Below are 16804 nucleotides of genomic sequence, written 5' to 3'. Positions count from 1 at the left end.
ATTTAGCAACAAGCATGCTGTCAAACCAAGGTGCTTCATTCAGAACAACAAAATGAATGGCAAAGAATGCAAGTCATGCTAACCTGACTATTTTTACTGCTCAATCTCAGTAAGCGTCTTATTTTAGCAGTGATTTGACATTGAGTCTGGGTTTTACTTGAGGACATGAACAAGCAGAGTTGCCTTCAGAGTTGTTTTTCATATTATTTCATGCACATAACACTGGATGTATCTAGATGAAGTCTTGTTTTTAATAACTCCTTAAGTTAATAACTGTTTTTAGTATCCTGTGCACAAAATGCATCTTATTAAATGTGAGCCATCTATGTATCTGATGGTTTGGATTTATTTAATTAAAGATCATATTTCAATAAGAAATCCATTAGAGATTTCTATGATGACAAGTTATCTGAACCCAACTCTACTAGCAAAACAAAAGTGCTCATATTTGAAGGGATATTTAAGTGCTTAATTGTTTTTAAAAAATGGATAAATGAAAGATATAATTCTCAGATATATTATAGGATTTCATGATAATTCAGCTAATTCTTTCATGCACATGTCACATATCAAATTGATGCCCTCTGAAGTAAATGAAGGGAAACACAGTTATCACTGTTTAACAATATTTTCCCAGCGCCCTCCATAGTATCATTTTGGACCATTAAATGGAATTGTTCTTGGCGTGAAATGCGATTTATTGCTGTGTCCTTTGGTAAGCCTGAACCGATGCTGTATATTATTCTTTCCCTAAAACTGCATCAGTAGATTTATCTAAGCTGTCCAAAAACACAATTTGATGTTATATAGACGCATACGTGACCAGTAAAAGGTGTTTTAAAATTTGAAAATGGTGAAAGAACTGTGTCCCGATCACAGTTTAAAACACCAGGCAATGGCCATCGTATCACTTCCATTGATGCCAACCGTCTCCAGACCGGCTTGTGATCTCTGCGCTTGCATCATTGAAGGTGAATAAAGTTCAGGGTTCTGCAAGTTGAGATCAGAGCGTTATAGTCATCAACAACACATCCCACAATGCAGTGGCCTGCTTCAAAAACCTGAGAACAGAAAAGCACCAGTAGCTTGCTGATTGGTCACGAACGTGGCAGTCAAGTCAAATCGAGCCAGTCGGGTTTCTTATGTGGTTTACAAGTGTGGACGTCCACCGTTTCCTCACAGTCTCTGCACTCCACAGCGCAGCACCATTTAAACTTGCACTCGCATTTGGTCATGCGGTTTACACGGGTGGTGTCGTACCCGCGACCACAGCACATGATCTCACAGCCGTCCATGCCTCTGGAGGACTTGTTGCACACACGTCCTGACGTACCCAGAGAACCTAAAATATAAACACAGGAAAAGAATTCGGCATATATGAGAGTTATTATTTGTGTTAATGGGCCATTCACATTTTCCTGAAAGAAGTTTTCTTTAAACCAGAGCCTTCTTTCTTTATAAAAATATACCATGGTAGCTATAGTTGTTGCCATAGGGCAACTGGACTGTGTTCAAGTATTTCACCTCAAAATCATCATAACAACTCTCTATATTTGTGACAAATGTATTATTGCACTCTTAACCCTTCGTAGGAATCACATTGAAACACTTCTTGGAAAAGCCTAGAGTGTTACTAAGGTTGCGTCTGAAATCACCTACTGTTCAGGTAGGTACAGTACTACATTTGAATTTGAATTTACTACACCACCATTAGAAAAGTATATTCCATGTACTATAAATGGAACTTGGACGTACACTACCTGACAAAAGTCTTGATCAAAGTTGTAAGAACAACAAATAATAACTTGATTTCTAGTTGATCATTTGGAAAAGTGTCAGAAGTTAGATTTTTCCAATGAATCATCTGTTGAACTGCATCCCAATCATCACAAATACTGCAAAAGACCTATTGGAACCCGCATGGACCCAAGATTCTCACAGAAATCAAATCTTGTGAAGGAAAAATCATGTTTTGGGGTAACATTCAGTATGGGGTTGTGCGAGAGATCTGCAGATGGGATGACAACATCAACAGCCTGAGGTATCAAGACATTTGTGCTGCCCATTACATTACAAACCACAGGAGAGGGCAAATTCTTCAGCAGGATAGCACTCCTTCTCATACTTCAGCCCCTACATCAAAGCTCCTAAAAGCAAAGAAGGTCAAGGTGCTCCAGGATTGGCCACCCCAGCCACCAGTGTGAACCTTATTGAGCATGTCTGGGGTAAGACGGAGGAGGCATTAAAGATGATCCAAAGAATCTTGATGAACTCTGGGAGTCCTGCAAGAACGTTTTCTTTGCTGTTCCAGATGATTTTATTAATAAGTTATTTGAGTCATTGCAGAGATGTATGGATGCAGTCCTCCAAGCTCATGGGAGTCATACACAATATTAATTCTTTTTCCACTGCACCATGACTTTATATTCTATACTGTACAGTATTTCTGTTAAGTGACAAGACTTTTGTCTAAGCAAAGTCAGACCTTACTGTCCTAATGAAATAATTAAAAATCAAGGCATGATTATATTTTACTTTGATAAAATAAGCGTAATCTAGAGGTCTTTGCCTTTCATATAAGCCACTTCTGATACCAAATGCTCAACTAGAAGTCAAGTTATTATTTGTTATTCCTGAAACTTAGATTCCTAAAACTTGGTCAGGTAGTGTACTATATCCGTCATTATCATGTGAACTACCTGCATCAGTTGCGTCGCTTCACTCCCATTCATGATTTCCCTCATTCATGGTATAGAATAGCGTCCATCGGATGCACACTACAGAATCTTGCAGAAAGTAGTAGGGCATCAGGGTACTTCTTGCATACAGTTTTTTTGAATTCTATTAATTCGGACATGCTACTCGCATTGCATACAGTTTTTAGCATACTATATAGTATTGAAGTATGCGATTACGGATGCAGCATAAGACTTAAATTTTTATGACTTACTAAAATATATTAATGTAAATTAAATGACCATATATGATGAAATTGGAATCTTTGGATATGAAATCTTTGGAAGGTTTCTTTGCGAAGGGGAAAAGGCCCTGTGAAGGACCCACGAACTGCCATAGAATGGATCTGCAACCCATTTGTGAAAAAAATCAGGTGAATCAAGCATGTCTGTGCAAAAAGATCAACTGCTGGAGATCGTAAATGACGGCTGCCGTTCACATATTGCGTCGTTTTATTTCACTTCAAGTTCACTTCAAGTACAAGCGGCACAACGTACTCGCACCTTCCACCACCCAGTTGAGAACATCTTCAGAATGCTCAAGCGCACCGTGAGTCACGTGAAAAGAACTGACTTCAGCTTCATATTTTGTATGGAATAAACACATTTCAGTAGAATAATAATATCAGACAAACACTGCAGTGGTTTTTAACATTTTCTCCATAAATAAAACTTGAATCAGAGTTGCAGCAATGTTTTGTCAGCTTGTCATCTCTTAGAAAACAGTTGATGGTCACCTAGCAATCTACGTGCACCCACCCCCGGACCGCGATTAAAATTGTCAAGTGTTGACCAGTCCGCAGTGATAAAAAGGTTGAGGACCACTGATGTAATGCATTTATTAGCCGTGATCACTATGGTACATGTTGTGTAAAAGTGCACCAAAACAAGGATTGCTTTCTTCATTGCACTGTAACAAAGTGCATGGATCATGATCAAAATTGTGGTTGTAATCCAAATCCATTACATTACCCTGTTTTTCTGTCACACTGTGTGCTCTCTATAAAGTGACCTATTAAGATAGAGTATAATGAAATAAAATAGATGAGTCCAAAAATCTAAACATGTGCCATAGTTACAAAAATGTAAACTGATGTTGATACCATGTGGGAAAACAGTCATTTGTCTTAGCTGACGGATCACTGAAAATGCTTGACCTAAATAGTGTCTTTAAGTTTTGGGATTTGAGGTTGAAAAATGACTAATGTGGTGCAAAAACACAATCTTCATTGCTTACCTGCTGATCGATCCATTAGGCAATAGTCTGGTGAGTTCTCAATGTACACAAGATCATTTTTGGTCGTTCTCTTGTAGTCTCGATCTGCCACCATGAAGCCTGTACCATCCTGGTTCATCATGACCTCCACAGCAGCATTGTATTTCTTTCTCAAGTAGTCCCCCGTTCGCCGGAAGTCAGACATAGACAGCCAGCATGTCCTGAGAGCACATGACCCACTGACTCCATGACACTTGCATTCAGTCTTCATAAAACGCTTTACTGCCTACAGAAAACAAAACCCAACCCATGACCTACGAAGCACTCCATAACCCAGATTAAAAGACAGACTCCTTCAGGGTCATAACCTGTTTATCTGCTGGGATTTATTTTGCAATGATAATCAATCAAAATGTCTCGACACTCACCATTCTCCCACAGCGGTTGTTGTGCAGATTCATCAGTGCTCTGGCATCTTTGACCATCCTCTCTCGGGCATCAACGAAAGCTTTAGCAAACTTGATGCCGTAGTTGATGTTGTCACTGCAGCCGCCCCAGTCAAAGTCCCCTTCTTCATCGCTCGCCCGGCCTCTTCTCTGGGTGTCGCAACTGCAGATCTTCAGTTCTCCTTGACTGCAAGCCCTGGTGATGGCATACACCACACCCGCCGAGGAGATTGCATAGACAAATGCTGCTTCACGGCTACCTAGAACAGAAAAACGTCATTGATAGCATGTTAAAATGCACAGTTCAGAATTCTACGTTTTGGTGTCAAAATGGGTTATGTTTCAGGGCTCGAAATTAACCTTTCTGCTTGGTAGCACTGACTGGTGCTCCTATCTTTAAAAATGTAGTCGCACCAGCCAAAAATTTAGTCGCACCCACCAAGAAGTAAGTGCACTATTATTACAAGTTTTATATTAACAGATTTATTACATTTGAAATCAACACTAATCAGAACTAACAAACAACAACAAAATTGGTATGTGCCCACCCGGCCCTGCACACACTACTTGACGTGAATGAGATGAACCGAGTTAACGATAATAACTGTGATGTTCTCATGGGTGCTGTCTCATATTGCAGTTGATATTGACATAAACAGTGCATCCGGAAAGTATTCATAGCTTCACTTTTTCCACATTTTGTTTTGTTACAGGCTTATTCCAAAATGGATTAAATTCATTTATTTCCTCAACATTCTACACACAACACCCCATAATGAAAATGTAAATTTTTTTTTTTTTTTTTTTTTTTGCAAATTTATTAAAAATAAAATACCTGTAAAATCACATGTTCATAAATATTCAGTCTTTGTTCAAGACTTTGTTGATGCACATTTGGCAGCAATTAGAGCCTCAAGTCTTTTTGAATATGATGAGTGGTGCCTCTTTTTTTCCCCAAATGTAACGCCTTGCATTCACTCCAGAGAGTTTAATTTTAGTCTCATCAGACCAGAGAATTTTGTGTCTTATGGTCTGAGAGTCCTTCAGATGCCTTTTGGCAAATTTCAGACAGGGAGTGGCTTCTGTCTGGCCACTCTACCATACAGGTCTGATTGTTGGATTGCTGCACAGACGATTGTCCTTCTGTAAGGTTCTCCTTTCTCCACAGAAGAACGCTGAAGCTCAGACAGACTGATCATCGGGTTATTGATCACCTCCCTGACTAAGGCACTTCTCCCCCGATCACTCAGCTTAGATGGCCGACCAACTCTAGGAAGAGTCCTGGTGGTTCCAAATGTCTTGTGGATGATAGAGGCCACTGTGCTCTGTAAACTTTTAGAGCAGCAGAGCAGCCTTGTGCCTCGAGACAATCCTGTTTCGGGGGTCTAGAGACAATTCCTTTGTCTTCATGCTTAGTTTGTGCTTTGACATGAACTGTCAATCCGGGGACCTTATGTTGACAGGTGCATGCCTTTTCAAATCATGTTCAATCAACTGAATTGACCACAGGTGAACTCCAATTAAGCTGCTGAAGCATCTCAAGAATGATCAGTGGAAACAGAATATACCTGAGCTTAATTTAGAGCTTCACGGCAAAGACTGTGAATACTGATGATTTTTTTTTCCAGGTTTTTTATTTTTGTGATGACCATTTTAAACTAATCCCGAGTGCTGTGTTTCACGTTTTTAGGTGCAAAGATGTATTCTGCGTGAATGTCTCCTAAATCTGCGCACGCGGTGAACATTTTGCAGTGAAAATCAGTCGCATGGCAACAGTTTTATGCACTCGCACAAATGCTCCCAAATATATTTTGAGGTTGCATAGATAAAATTTCGGGCGCATATGCGACCAAAACAGTTGCAATTTAAATCCCTGTGTTTATTACACACAGTCTGGAATACTTGTTTCTTATTGGTCAGTCATAACATTCTAAGGTATGTTATTCGCAGATAGCAACCGCAGAAAATCTAATAGCACAAGCTCATCTGGGTATTTCGAATCAACTCGACTGTCAGTGAATACATTCACAGCTATTATCAACACACTTGTTTGTCACACTGCTGTTTTTGAATGTTTGGCGCCACCTTGTGACTGAATAATATCAAAGACCCTTTAGGTGATTCTCAATTTCGGTCCTCGACCACCACTGCCACCCCCAACCCCGTCCTGAATGTTTTGTATGTCTCTTTTATTTGACACGCAAGGATCAGTTCATAGATAACAAAATCTGCAGAAACTCACATCCTGTCTGAGCCCCTCTCCTGGAAAATATAGTGTCTATACAATCTCGTAGTCTATATTGGTCGATGATTGGCTCCTGTACTAGAAGGCGGGGCTTGCTACACTATTCCCTATTCAAAACTATACATGTGACATGTCTTGTGTATTTTATGGTCTTTGATAATATGTAGGTTAGTGTATGCTCCATTCAGCCATTTTACCGATAAGCCTGTTGTGCTTTATGTTAGCTGATGGAGCATACAACAACCTGTGCATTATTCAGTCACAATATGGCAAAGGTGGCAGAAACGAAACTGGTTGAATTGTATTAACCTACGAATTATTCATTCACAAGATGGCACCAAACAGTCAAAAACATGGTGAACAGACAAGTAAATAGAAATGAATGTGGATGCAAGTATAAGGATGTAAACTTTTTCAGTCACAGTGAATGTGATTCGAAGTTCCCGGATGAGTCTGCGTTATTTAGCCGTTGTTAACTTAGTATAACATACCTTGGAATATCTTGAATGACCAATCAAAAGCGAGTATTCTAGACAGCTGTTTAATAATCTGTGATAACAACTGCCCGAATGTACTAATGTTAATTTTAGTGTCAACCTGGCTAAATTAATCGTTGTCAGAATCCTTGTCTGTAGTTTAAAAGTGCCACGCAAGCAGGTGAGGTGTAAGGCTCTTACTATGGTGTTAAATCCACTGTGCTTTTGTTATATCAACTCTTTAACATCATTCCCAAATTTAAGCCCTTGCCTTGTCTAAGTGCGGGAGGCCACCCTGACATTCAGCTGATTCAAGCTGACACTCCTTCACCTTTAGTTTCTTTGGTCGATTGCACTCATACCCTCGAGGTGTGTTTTTTTGCCAAAGTAGCGCAAAATGACCCCTATTTTGCTCATTTTCTTCCTGCAGCTCATGCACTGAGCCAGAACAGAGGGCGATATGTCAAAAAGAGCAGCTTTGTCTGTCTGCCAGAGTCATCTGCACAAATATTTACATCTCCTATTACTGTTTATATATCAGCCTGTAGAGAACCCCCTCCGAAACAGCCACTTGTATTTGGAGAATATCCACTCTCTGTCAGACTTTCGCCTATTCTTGGGAAGTAGAGATTCCAAAGCCTATTTCCCCTCAACTATCCCATGTGATGTGGTTTTTGTGTTGAGAGGTTGTAAAATGTTCTTGCTGGATGCAATGCTGCAATGTTCCCCCATTTACTGTACAGGTATATTGAAAAACAAAACAAAACTGAAGCTTCATAACACTGACTATGTTTATCATCATCAGTAATTTAACTATTTGCCTTAATCTGAATAAGACAATAATATGATTAAGATGTTTACATGAGTTGCTTTTTGAATGTTCCTTTCATAATATCATTTTACATGTTATAGCACATAATTCGATTAATGTCCTTGCGTCACCGTTCTATCCACGTTTCCTCCAAAGTTTCATGTAATTTCGCATTTAATTTTTAATTTGTCAAATTTAACTGCAGTTTGCAACTTTCACTTTGATTTGGGAACATGTCATGCATGCCCCTCGTGACAAACGAGAAATTGGATCCGCGTATGAACTGCTGGAAGGGTGTAGTTTTAACGAAATTTGATTCTACATGCTTTATGGGGAAAAAAAAAACCTCACGATGCAGGTGTCTGTGGTCCTTCCCTGACTCGATAGGTGCAGAGAATAGTGTCAAACAGCGTGTGTGTATAGATTATCCTGTCGCAAAATGAGGCGAAACATCCTACACGACAGTAATAGTTTGATTACGGTGTTTACATGTCTGTACTGCACTTTAATAATGCGACTAAAATCGGCATACTCCACATGTCTTAATTCCATTTCTGTTTGGTTTATGACCTTAATCTGATCAAATTAATCAAAAATCGCTGTTTAAATGGTAGACTCCTAATCAGAGTATTGTCTTAAACGCATTAAAATCGGATTATTGGTGTCCATGTAAGCATACTCATTGAGAGTAAGTCTAGTAGTTCATGTCTGTTACCATTTTTTGGCAATGAGATTAACATTCTATGATAATTAAGCCAATGTTGTCCAAATTTTTTATTTGTGTGCCAACTTAAAAATGCAGCCTTTGAGTAATGCCTTCCAAAGTAGGAAGTCATCAAGGCATGCCTAAATTCTATTCAATTCAATTCAATTCACCTTTATTTGTATAGCGCTTATACAATGTAGATTGTGTCAAAGCAGCTTCACATAAAAGGTCGTAGTAAATTGGAACAGTGTAGTTCAGTTTGTAGTGTTTAAGTTCAGTTCAGTTTAGCTCAGTTCAGTGTGGTTTAATAATCCTAATATATAATCCTAATCCTAATATAGTCCTAATATAGATCCTAATATGGATTCACTTTTGATTTTGTTTTTGAAGCCAGCAAGGATGTTTCCCTGATATACAGTACCACAATCCTGTGCATTACATTCCTGTAAGGTGAGCTAAAAATATTCCATTTAAAAGCTGCACTTGGTCATTTTGTGTGTAAATGTACATTTTGACCAATGCTTCTCTTTTGATGTCATTTCTAGTGAATAAATAACTGGTGTATTTGAAATAACAGCTTAATACTTGAACAAATAAACTGCTTTTATTGAAATGATACTTGGAACCTTATTGGCTTGGGTCTTCAAGTCTCATTTACTTCCATTTATGTTCAACAGCTTGATATGCTGATTAATTAAAACTGATATTTTAATTAAATATGATTATTTTAATACACTTAATTTAATACACTTTTAATGCACTTGTTGAAAGAGCAGGAGTTTGACCTTTTACTAGTTCCTAGTCATTTCTCCCATAGGCATAATGCTCACTGTTGCCAACTAGAGTTCAGAGAAAATGTTAAAGGCGGAGCAGTTTGTTGCTAAATAGGTTGTTGTTGGAAGTAGTGTTAGAGAGGCCAGCAGGAGGCTCTCAACCTGCGTTTTGTGTGTGTCCTAATGCCTAATAAAGTGAAGGGGACACTTTACTGTCAGTGAGCGCCGTCTTTCGGATGATACAATGAACCGAGATCCTGACACTCTGTGGTCAGAAAAAATCCCATGGCACTTCCAGCCTGATCTCACGAGAAAACGTAAGTATTTTACGTTTTGACTGTTTAGTGGCTAATTCGTACGAATTCGTACGAGTTCAGTCGTACGAAATGGTACGATTTTTAAAAAGGAGGCGTGGCACCTAACCCCGCCCCTAAACCCAACCGTCATTGGAGGATGAGCAAATCGTACTAAATTGTACGAATTAGATCGTACGAATTCGTACGAATTAGCCACAAAAAAAAAAAGTTACGAATTGCCGTGAGATTGTGTTGGCACTTCTCATAAAGAGTGGGTGTGTAACCTCTGTGTCCTGGCCAAATTCCCTCCATCGCTCCTTACCCATCATGGCCTCCCAATCATCCCCATCCACTAAATTGGCTCTATCACTGTCTCTCCACTCCACCAATAGCTGGTGTGTGATGAGCCCACTGGCGCCATTGTCCTGTGGCTGCCGTCGCATCATCCAAGTAAATGCTGCACACTGCTGGTGGTGTGGAGAGACCCCACCTCATGATTGTAAGGTGCTTTGCATGTATGGCCATACACAATAAATGCACTATATAAATACACACACATTACATCACATCACATACATGATGCTGTGACATCACTGTGTGATGACATCATTACATAATCACAACTCAAAACTTTCTTTATGTAATCTTTATGTAAACTATCTTAATGTAATATACTAAATAATTACTGAGTTTTCTCAAATTGCCTGGCCATCTCAGCAAAAAGCATTGTTCAATTATACCACTGTATTGGTAGTTATTGCCAACAAAATGAACAACAATTATAGAGGTTGACTACAATCAGCAAATAAACAATTATAGCAAACAATTGTTCAGTTTGAATTATTTCACCAAAAATATGAAATGTGTGCTACTGCTGTTGAACTCAGCCAACAAATATTGTGAGTGTTCCTGCACAACCGATGAGGCTGCAGTTTCAAAACCCTTTATTATAGCCCTTTCCCTAAACCCAACCACCACCTACTGGACAGATCAGGAACAACACGATCCTAAAAATGCCAAGTGCCCTAGAAATGCGTTCCAGCCTCTCCGGTTGTGCAGAAACAGAAATTTCTGTGCCTGGCTACTTCGATCACTATTTATTCACTACTGCTCTTTTGATTTGAGTCACTTTTTCAAAGTTGCTACAAGTAGCTAAATCAGTGTTTAAAATAGCTAAATTTGTCGCTCTGTGCAAGCAACAACATTGTTAAGTTGGCAACACTGAAAGTGCTAATCAATCGCAGATAGTTTACTTCTGCATTGCCAGATAATGTGAATACATATAAATGATACGTAGGTTAGTGTATGCTCCCTCCAGCCATTTTCATTTCTCTCAGGTTTGTGTTCAGTTAAAGAGTTAATAAACTATTATGGCTCAGAACAATGCTTTGTGTCTAATTTTGTGTCTTTATTCTGTGTAATAAGCAGGATAAAGTATCATGTGTCAATAAGCCTATCGAGCTGTACGTTAGCTGATGAAGCATACAATGACCTGTGCATTATTCAGTCACAACAAGTACGTTTACATGGACACAATAATCCGATTTTAACACGATTAAGACAATACTCTGATTAAGAGTCTTATCATGTAAACAGTGATTTTTGATAACTTTAATCTGACTAAAGTCAAAATTGAACTAAACAGATATCAGATTATGACATGTGGAGTCTGCATGCATGCATCAAATGTTCCTGAAAGAAAGTGAAAGTGCCGAACTGCAGTTAAAGCGAAAAATTAAGAATGAAACACCCAAAATTACATGAAACTCCGGAAGAAAAGTGGATGGTGTGGTGACTCAACAACGTTAATCGATCTATGTGCTATAGCATGTCAAACGGGATCATGAAAGGAACATTCAAAAATATAACACTCATATAAATACCTTAATCATATTATTGTCTTATTCAGATTAAGGCAAATAATTTAATTACTGATGTCTATGTAAATGTAGTCAATATGGTGGCAAACAGTGAAAAACGCAATGATGATCATGTCTTATTACTGGATGATTTTGATGAAATGTAACAAACACTAACTGCGCAACATGACGCGGCCGAACACGGTGTGGTCTCGCTCCAGCGTGCTGCAGTTCCAGCGGTGGTGTCGGAACTGGTGCTGGCATTCCCGAATCCACTCTTTGGCTCCTTGTCCGATGGACTGCATTAGGTCTGGGTGTCTTTGGCAGAGTTGCCTCTGTTTGTTCACCAGCCCTGGAATGTTGTCACATATGACCCGTGCTCCTAACGCACCAATGTACCTGCAGAAACAAACAGACGTTTATTTTTTATTTTTGTACTGTCTGAAATTGTGTTGCATAAATGTGCAGTTTTTCTGGCTAACATCTATATAATAATGAAAAATTATCCTGCTTGAACATCAGCAACCAACTTCATAGATTGTGGTTTCTATTAGCCTGCTCTTCTGGGTTATCTCTGTATGAAACCAAACTATTCAATTTCATATTTGCCACACTTTAATACACATTTCTCAGAATTTTTTCTCCATGACTAGTCAATCACTCTGCGGTCAAATATATTTTTTGTGTAACAACCACCAGATTGAATAATTACCTGTTTCCCCTGCCAAACGATTTCCTATAGCTATGTTAGTTTTAAGTCTCAGTCTGTTTCTTCTCACTTAATAAAATAAGTTCAACTCAAACCAATAGTTTTGCCCATTTATTTATTCATTTATTTACAATTTTTTGTGCTAATGATACCCCTGTGATACTTTACTGTGTCCCCCTAAAAAATCGAATAATTATGATTGTGCCTCATGGAGTCAAAAAGTAGTAGTTCACCTAAAAACTTCCAAAGCAGGGTGTGCGTACATGACACTGTTTCATATGTGAACTACAAAACCTTTTCTAAGTATGCATTCTACATAATCACTGTGCAAATGTTTTTAAGTGGTATCCAAACCCTGGGCTGCAGCCTGGTACCAGTCTGTGGATCAATTGGTACCAGGCCACACAAGAAATCCTTTATTATTTCCATTTTATTTATTAGCTTAGTCTGAACAATCTTTTATTTTGAAAATCTTTTATTTTGAAAAATTAACATATTCTTTCGGTTACATCCCGGTCACTTTAGCGCCAAAATTTAACCCAGAAGCTAGCAAAATGAGTAAGAAAGTCTTTGGAAAGTTTCTTTGCGAAGGGGAAAAGGCCTAGTGAAGAACCCACAAACTGCCAAGGAATGGACTTGCAACCCATTTGTCAACAAATCAGGAGGTTCCAGCATGTCTGTGCAAGAAGATCAACTGCTGGAGATCGTAAATGATAGCGGCTGTTCACATATCGCGTTTTTTTTCCATGCACAAGTTCGTTATTTCCAATGGAGGCGCATGGCTTGTACGCATATATTATAAGCGATGTGCACAAGCGCCGCAATGTGTTTTTTTCTCCAGGTTCACCCAGAGGAAAACAGCTTCAGAATGCCACGAGCACACAAGAACTGACCGATCAGCTTAATTTTGTATGGAATATCATCACTTCGGTAGACTAATTTTCTCAGACAAACACTGCAGTGGCTTTTAATTTTCTCCATAAATAAAACTTGTATAAGTTGCAGTAGTGTTTTGTCAGCTTGTCATCCTCTGAGAAAATGGTTGATGGTGGCAAAACAATCTACATACACCCGCTCATCCCCACCACCCCTCCTCCTTCCGGGTCATGGTAGAATTGTCAATTGTTGACCGGTACACTGGGATAAAAAGGTTGGGGCCCACTGGTGTAGAGTTACACTAGTAACGTCGCCAACTATTGGAATGGTGTGCATTATACAGTGCGCATTAAACAGTATACAATCTGTGAACAGGAATCATTTTGGCAATACTATTCATTCATTCATTCATTTTCTTTTCGGCTTAGTCCCTTTAATAATCTGGGGTCGCTACAGCGGAATGAACAGCCAACTTATTCAGAATATTTTTTACACAGCGCATACCCTTCCAGCTGCAACCCATAACTGGGAAACATCCATACACACTCATTCACACACATACACTGAGGACAATTTTAGCTTACCCAATTCACCTATAGTGCATTCTGGAGCACCCGGAGGAAACCCAGGCGAACATGGGGAGAACATGCAAACTCCACATAAAAATGCCAACTGACCCAGCTGAGGCTCAAACCAGTAGGCATGGGACGATAACCATTTTCAAGGTATACCAAGTTTGAAAAAGTCAAGGTTTTAAAACCACCAAAATTTTCTGCTATACCGTTCCTACAGGATTTGTAAGATTTCTTTATTTACGTTTTTGTTGTTGTTGTTGTTGTTGTTTTTTTTTTTTTTAGGACATCGGCATCTCCAGCCAAAAAGATATCCAAAGATGCCGTTTAAATTGTAAAGAAATCTGTGTTTTCGAAACTAATGAAGATAGCAGAACATGTTTACTGCTCCAAAATATTTAAAATCACAATATTGTCAAACAGTGAAACCGTGATATTTTTATCCAAGGCTATCATACCTCCAGAATCTTATACCGGCCCATGCCTAGTGAGGTGACAGCGCTACCCACTGTGCCACTGCATCGCCTTTGACAATACTATTGACCATCTATTTCTAAATTGCAATAAAAAAATTTTGTTGGAAATGGAAACTTTTTTTCCACAGTTTTTCATTGGTGTCCATGTGGTGAAACATTGTAAAAATGAGGAGGAATTGTTTTTTATTATTATTTTATTCATTCATTATTTCTTTTATTAATTAATTCTAATTTAGACTTCATCCTCATGTAGTTCCAAACTTGTTCCAAAATTCTTTGGTGTCCAGTGACATGTTTTGATCCACAATAAAGGCTTTAAAGATGAATAAAGGATGACAGAAAATGCCTTTTTCTTACTATTTTAAGCCCTGATATACTCTAAATGAAACCAAAGAATGAACCAGTGTAATCGTTTTGATAAAATCAGACCAAAAAATGTTAGTTGAGTTTGAAAATGCTTTCCAGAGCAAACTTTCCAGAAAAAGATTGCTTTGAGAAAATCTATGAAGTACAGTAAATGTTATGTCATGTGACTGGAGTGCCAAATTACAAACCTTGTGCACACATCAACATCACTAATATCAGATGCTTTCTTAAACTATGTTTATTGTGTATTTATATACTGTATTCATTTATATGCTGTTTTAAGCTACGTGGGCAACATCAGCTAAAAGTAAAATGGAGCTCAGATATTTGAAACCACTTTTAACATTTAAACTAAGAATAAAATCAAATTTTTTTTGAGTATTTGCATATCGAGACCTTATGCAGCATTCCAGACGTCTCGAAATTTGGATTTTCCAACCTACATGGATATAACATCTAGAATGCTACTTTAAGTCAGACATCTGAGCTGTGAACTCAGCGCCAATCAAACAATCCCAAACTTACAACAAAACATAATTTGACATAACGTCACAGATGCTGGCTAGTTCTGTTTCAGTGAATAATTAGTAGGAAGCTACTTTATGTGAAACGTAAAAATAACATTTCAAGTTAAAGCATTTTTACAGCACAAAATGTGTGGGAATCCTATTAATAATTGCAATTAGCTGAGACAGTATTAGTATAATGCAATAAATAACGTTAGAGTTTGCTTCTTAGAGGGCAGCATGGTGGTTAGCACGGTCGTCTCACAGCAAGAAAGTTGCTGGTTCGAGTCCCGGCTGGGCCAGTAAAATTTTTGGGTTGTTTTGGGTGTTTTCCAGTACTGGGTTGCAGCTGGAAGGACATCTGCTGCGTAAAACATATGCTGGAATAATTGGCGGTTCATTCCACTTCAGCAACCTCTTATAAATAAGGGACTAAGCCAAAGGAAAATGAATGAATTTTGCTTCTCATCAGTGAGTGGGCTTGACAAACCACCTGTAGAAACACTCTCCCCTCCTCATCTCGCAATTAATTATTAGAGCACTAACGGTTCCTTTGTATAATTAGTACCTCTTGTGTGTATTGCCTCTTCTTGTTGAATAGCTGAATGCCTCCACAATTGAAAGTCGCTTTGGACAAAAATCTAAATGTAAACGTCGTCAGCCTTTTTCAAAGGACAACTTTTGTTTTTCTTATAGAAAATAGAATAAAACATCTCACATTTTACTGCTGACAACACACTGCATTACACTACACAACACAGCAGCATTACATACACACCAAAGGGTGTAATTTCCCATGATTCTTTCTTAATTGAAGAAAAAACAGTCTACAAAACATTTGCAAATTTCGTGCTGAACGTCTTGACAAATAACGGGTGGACTCTGTTGAAGTGCACCACACAAACACCCTCAGCGAGGTTTACGCTGTGCTCACGCAGCCTTGTCTCCTTCCCGGATCTCATTATCCATCCAGTCAGTCGTGTCTGGGTTTGTGCGACAGCACTCTGTACAAACCTACTGAACAATTTCCACTCCTCTTATGGCTGTCTCTCTCTCTCTCACACACACACACACTGACATACTAGTGCAAACACACAACCCAACGAAAGACTTATTCCTCTCGCTATAGCATCTATGGGAGGGCTGGCTCTGCATGGTTGCCTTGTTGATCCTTGACACACAGAAACACAATCTCACTCTCCCTTTCGGTTCCAGAACACTTATCAGCTGCATGTGGCTGGGATTGGGAAAGGCCGCTGCACGTGAGCCAGAAAAGCGCTACGCGTGAATTGATTGCAACGATGACAACAATCCCCATAACTGTATAAATTACTGTAGGAACTGCGAGATATTTATCACCGCTGGCTCAAACGGTTTTAGGCATACCGCCATGGCTGTCTTGTGGACTCACGCCGTCGAATCCCCACTGCTTTATTGAGGGCAAAAGGGGCCATACGTATGGTTATTTCAACAGAGATGATACTAACGATAACCCTTCTTTTCCCATTCACGAAATGTGGTATTATTGTCTTGTTTAAGAGAAACTGAGAATTGGATTTAATCGAAAGTATCAAAAAATAGCGTGGGCTGAGATTACGTTGTTTACTCAGCTGTGGGGCACTAGGCAGTGCGCTGACTATGTTGATCTTGCTACCTCCGAGACGTGATGGGGAACTTGTGAATGCTGCAATTAGAGACGTTTTTGAAGGCAAAGTCTGCCATTGTGTCATCCTGTC

At 38.9% G+C, this 16804-nt stretch overlaps 1 protein-coding gene across 1 annotated transcript in view; it reads right to left on the bottom strand.

Annotated features, from left to right (window-relative positions):
- Window positions 1-514: 514 nt before the first annotated feature.
- Window positions 515-16804, bottom strand: part of wnt2ba (wingless-type MMTV integration site family, member 2Ba) — a 19672-nt gene continuing 3382 nt past the window's right edge. Inside the window, exons 2-5 of the mRNA XM_056460457.1 lie at window positions 11742-11962; window positions 4380-4657; window positions 3973-4237; window positions 515-1342 (exon numbers count right to left, since the gene is read on the bottom strand). Coding sequence (XP_056316432.1) covers window positions 1113-1342; window positions 3973-4237; window positions 4380-4657; window positions 11742-11962 — 994 coding nt within the window. The 3' untranslated portion in view covers window positions 515-1112. The remainder of the gene's footprint in view (window positions 1343-3972; window positions 4238-4379; window positions 4658-11741; window positions 11963-16804) is intronic.

Source organism: Danio aesculapii, chromosome 6 (assembly GCF_903798145.1).
Source record: "Danio aesculapii chromosome 6, fDanAes4.1, whole genome shotgun sequence".
Lineage (NCBI taxonomy): Eukaryota > Metazoa > Chordata > Actinopteri > Cypriniformes > Danionidae > Danio > Danio aesculapii.
Note: the sequence above shows the minus strand (reverse complement) of the source record. Positions and strands in the feature narration are given on the sequence as shown.